Here is a 5,556-nt window from a genome sequence, read left to right on the forward strand (position 1 = left end):
AAAAAAAAAAAAGAGCAGAGGGAACTTTCCTGAACTGAAAACCTACAGCAAACACCTTTCTTTCTGGTCATAATGCATGAAGGCCCAACCCCTGCTCCCCAGAGGCTCTCTCTACTCTGAGGATGCAGGAAACCCAGTCCTAACTCACCCTGGGGCTTTGCTGTCTTCTTGTAAAGTGTTGGTGGAGTGTGGTTCAAATAGCTCGGACATGAACGTTTATAGCTTTAAGGCATCTCAGTCCCGGGCAGCCACCACACTCCTCTCCTCCCCCCAACCATTTTTGAACAGTTTTATTAGTACGTCATCCACATACCATTCAATAGTTTAATCATAGCAATTAGAGTTGTACAATCTTTACCATTATTTTAGAGCATTTTCTTCTTCCTTTACTTGTTATTCATGTAATTATTATTTTTAATTATGGCAAGAATATACACAACGAAACATTCCCCACCACGAGCCTCTTTAGGAAATTTTTTTTTAAATCGTTGCATTTTAAAACTTTATTTTTTTAATTATTTTATTAGGGGCTCATACAACTCTTATCACAATCCATACATACATCAATTGTGTAAAGCACATTTGTACATTCATTGCCCTCATCATTCTCAATACATTTGCTCTCCATCTTTGAGAACTCTTGCATCACCCCAGGAAGCCCCCTTGGGCTGGTGAGCAGCCGCTGCCTGGTCCTCCCCCAGGTAACTGCTGGCATGGTTTCTGTCTCTACAGAGTTGCCTATTCTGGACATTTCATATGAATGAAGTGCCATGCGGTCTTTCATGCGTCTTATTATACTTAGCGTGATGTTTTGGGGGTTCCCCCATGTTGTGGCATGTGTCAGTACTCTACTCCTTTGACTGCCCAATAGTTTTCCATTGTACTTTGGTTTATTAATTCCCAATTTGGCCTACTTCTTGTTTTTGAATGACGCTGCTATGACCAGTCACATACAAGTCTTTGTGTGGACCTATGGCTTTATTTCTTTTGGGTGGATACCTAGGAGTAGAATGCCTAGGTTAAGAAAACAACAACAAGGAGTCATAGTGGCACCAAGAGGAGCCCTGGGGTAGTGTAGTGGTTAAATGTTGGGCTGCGATCTATATGGTGGCAGTTCAAAACCACCAGCAGCTCCTTTGGAGAAAGTGTGGGCTTTCTACTCCAGTAAACAGTTAAGGTCTTAGAAACCCACCGGGAGTCACTGAGTCAGCACTGACTCCATGCAGTGAGTGGCACTGTGGTTAAAGCACTCAGCTGCCAACCGAAAGGCCAGTTGTCTCAACCCATGAGTCGCTCAGGCTCAGGGGAGAAGATGCTGTCAGCCAGCCTCCAGAAACCCGGAGCCCCTTGCGAACCCTTTGGTTCTACTCTGTCTCATAGTTACTGTGAGGTGGCACTGACTCCAGGCCAGTGGCTTCTCTGATCACATCTGGTTAGCTTCTTAAGAAATCGAGTTTTGTTTGTTTGCTTTTTAACTAGGAGCCCAGGTGGTGCGGCCGAGAAGCGCTGGTGGCTCAGTGGTTAAGTGAAGAGCCGCTGACCCAAAGGTCAGCAGTTCAAAGTTACCAACCATACTTTGGAAAAAGATGAAGCAACCCATGTTTATAAAAATTTAAAGCCACAGTTGGACGAGGTTCCACAGGGTTGCTGTGAGTCAGAATTGACTCGATGGAATCGATCTGTGAGAGCTCTTGATGTATTTTTTTAAATTGTTTTATTAGGGACTCATATGACTCTTATCACAATCCATACACACAATTGTGTAAAGCACATTTGTACATTCATTGCCTTCATTATTCTCAAAACATTTCCTCTCCACTTAAGCCCCTGGCATTAGGTCCTCATTTTTCCCCTCCCTCCCCGCTCCCCGCTCCCTCATGAGCCCTTGATAGTTTATAAATTATTATTTTGTCATATCTTGTACCCTGTCCGATGTCTCCCTTCACCCACTTTTCGGTTGTTCGTCCCCCAGGGAGGAGGTCACACACAGTTCCTTGTAATCGGTTCCCTCTTTCCTACCCACTCTCCCTCTACCCTCCCAGTATCGCCACTCACACCACTGGTCCTGTAGGGATCATCCACCCTAGATTCCCTGTGTTTCCAGTTCCTATCTATACCAGTGTACATCCTCTGGTCTAGCCAGACTTGCAAGGTAGAATTCGGATCGTGATAGTGGGGGCAGGGAGGAAGCATTTAGGAACTAGAGGAAAGTTGTATTTTTCATCATTGCTACATCGCACCCTAACTGGCTCCTCTCCTCCCTGAGACCCCTCTGCAAGGGGATCTCCAGTGGCCTACTAATGGGCTTTGGGTCTCCACTCTGCACTCCCCCCATCATTCACTATGGTAAGATTTTTTGTTCTGATGATGCCTTATACCTGATCCCTTCAACACCTCGTGATCGCATAGGCTGGTGTGCTTCTTCCATGTGGGCTTTTGTTGTTCTGAGCTTGATGGCCACTTGTTTATCTTCAAGCCTTTAAGACCCCAGATGCTATACTTTTTGATAGCCAGGCACCATCAGCTTTCTTCGCCACATTTGCTTATACACCCATTTGTCATCAGCGATCCGTTCGCCACCTCGTGATCACACAGGCTGATATGTTGTTCCATGTGGGCTTTGTTGCTTCTGAGATAGATGGCCGCTTGTTTAACTTCAAGCTTTTAAGACCCCAGACGCTATATCTTTTGATAGCCGGGCACCATCAGTTTTCTTTACCACATTTGCTTATTCACGGATCTCTTGATATATTAAGGACATTAACCTTTATTTTAATGCTACAATTGCTCATGACTTAAGATTAACTGGGGGTAAAAAAGATAATCATTTCAACTATATAAAGAAAAAAACTGCACTGGAGAAAAGACTGGAAAGGAAATTATCCCCTAAATAGACATTATCATTGCCTTATGTAAAAAAGAGATTATAAGTAAATTTTGTTCTTATGATTTTCAGTAGGCTCTCTGGTGGCATGGTGAGTTATGCACTGAGTTACTAACCACAAGGTCAGTGGTTTGAACCCACCAGCTGCTCCATGGGAGAAAGATGAGGCTGTCTCCTCCTGTAAAGATTTAAAGTCATAGAAACCCAAAGGAGCAGATCTATACTGTCCTGTAGGGTCGCTATGAGTTGGAATCAAAGTGATGCAGTGAATTGTAGATATTTTTCAGTGCCCTGGTAGCATGGCATAGTGGGTTATGCATTGGGCTGTTAACCACAAGGTCAGCAGTTCAAAACCACCAGCCTTTCTAGAAGAAAGATGAAGCTTTCCACTCTCATAAAGATTTACTGTCTTGGAAACCCACGGGGGCAATTCTACTCAGTCTTATAGGCTTGCTATGAGTCAGAATTGACTTGATGACAGTGAATTAAAAATACATATTTTCAGTGCTATCTGAATTCTTACAACCTGCATCTATTAATTTTCCTTCTGATAATCAAATAACTAAAATAGTAAGAGACAAGGAGAGGGAGGAGGAGGAGGAGGAGAGAAAACAAAAGTAGACACAGATCCCAGCCCCACCATCAAGTCAATTTTGACTCATGGGGACCCTGTGTAGTGGGGGTTCTGAGGCTGTAAATCTTTAAGGGAACAGATTACATCACTTTTCTCCGGCACAGCAGCCAGAGGGTTTGAACTGCTGACCTTGCAGTTTAGTGCTCACCCCAGAGTGCATGTCTCAGAGATGTCATGGGTTTCATTGCGAACCGCTGCGGTACAGCTACTATCAGAGTGAAGGGAGTCACACAAATTTCTTGGTTTCCTCCTACATGAAAAAGCTATGTTCACACCATACTGTTGTCTCTTAATTATGAAAAAGTCTGAAATATGACAGGGACACAAATGAGCACACGCTGTGGGAAACATGGAGCTGACAGACCTTGACTCAGGATGCCACCAACCCAACCTTCAGCTGTCAAAACCACAGGACCTGCCAAGCGCAATAAAGCCGTGCGTGATAAAATGAGGTGTGCTGGGGGGAAAGAGAGAAACAGAAGAGTAAGAACACCTGCGACTTGATCGTCTCACCTCAAAAAGGAGGCTGAATGCATCCTCCTCCTGACTTGTGCGGTGAACTGACAAGCCCTTGATGATGACCCCTTGCGGGTTTTCCACGATGGTCATTGGAGTGTCTGTGGGTCCAACATAGGGCAGGGTGGACAGGAGGTCAAACAGGGTCTCATTATAGATTTCCAGGTAGGAAACGCGCACAGTAATGGCATGTGTGGGGCGCTCTTCAATCATCCTAAAAACCTGGATGGGAGATTGGACGCAAGTCACCAAGAGCAGAACTCCAACAACCCGTCTGTGCTATGGGAGTTCTCACCTCAGGAGGGAACCCCGAGAGATTTGAGACAATTCTGGTTCTCAGACAACAAAGAGTGGCGTTGGTGTGGTGACCACTGCCAACACCTCTACTCATGACTGGTTCATCACGAGACAGCTATCATTTGGAAGTTTTTCTTTTCATTTTTTAAAAATCATTTCTTAGATTTTTGGTTTTTAGCTTTGGTTTACAGACTGGCTAGTAATTGTACAGACCCCAGAAGAAGAGCCATGATGGAAAGGGCTGTGGAGTCCAGCTCTCCCCTCTGCCTGGGGTCTCACCACTTGCCAGCCTCTTTGATCTCCATTACACTATTCCATCCTCATAACCCTCCTGGTGGGGGAGGCAGGGCAGGGTCAATACCCATTTGTGGAAGGCTCCATGCAATAAGGCTATTTATTGATCTACGGTCCCTTAGCTAGACAGGCTCAAAGCCAAGCCAGGACTCAATCTCCTAGGCTCCTGGCAGCCTCCCTCCTCAGGACGTACGAGGGATGGTCAGATGACTCCTCTCTGGGCCTTCCCTTTCTTAGTATCAGACGGGGACTTGCTATTCCTGTCTCCATCTGACCGGTGACAGAGAGCACACTGCCACAGATGTCTGCTCAACAAATGAAAAGCAGCTCGTGTGAATAAGAAGCGGAACTTTAATTGCCTCCGATCTTAATTTATATAAATTGCAAATCTGAGGCTCGATTTGGTTATTGATTAAAGTGTGTCCTGTGGAACAATTTGGTGATGGGAATCTACTTTTCCAAAGGCGGACTTGATGAACTCTAAATAGAGACCCAGGATCTCTGGTGAATAATTAATGTGTACATTGAGCGGGTTTGTAAGTTTAAAATGCACGCCAAATTGCAAGGACTGAGTATGAGAAGGAATATACACAGTATCTTAGGAGCAATGGGAGCCCTGGCAGAGTGGTTAAGTGCTGGGCTGGGATGTACCAGGTCGGCAGTAAGAAACCACCAGCCTCGGCCTGGGAGAAGACAAGGCCTTCTGCTCCCGCACACAGTCACAGTCTCAGAAACTCTCAGGGGCAGCGCTACCCTGTCGTATAGGGCTGCTTTGAGGGGGGCATTGACTTGATACAGCGAGGTTGGTGTTTTAGTTTCAATGAATAATGGTCACCTTGATTATGTGTTGAAGTGATGTTTTAGGTATAAAAATCTTTTTATCAAAATTCATGTCCATGATGGACAACTTAGGCACAAAGGTGCTTGGCAC

General features: G+C 45.1%; 1 protein-coding gene across 1 annotated transcript in view; it reads right to left on the reverse strand.

The window, feature by feature from the left end:
- The window catches only part of KIF9 (kinesin family member 9), a 51,682-nt gene that overhangs the window by 34,524 nt on the left and 11,602 nt on the right, over positions 1–5,556 (reverse strand). The window contains exon 6 of the mRNA XM_045297703.1: positions 4,032–4,256. Coding sequence (XP_045153638.1) covers positions 4,032–4,256 — 225 coding nt within the window. The remainder of the gene's footprint in view (positions 1–4,031; positions 4,257–5,556) is intronic.

Source organism: Echinops telfairi, unplaced genomic scaffold (assembly GCF_000313985.2).
Source record: "Echinops telfairi isolate 266 unplaced genomic scaffold, ASM31398v2 ScPeMD7_7420;HRSCAF=8458, whole genome shotgun sequence".
Taxonomy (NCBI): Eukaryota; Metazoa; Chordata; class Mammalia; order Afrosoricida; family Tenrecidae; genus Echinops; species Echinops telfairi.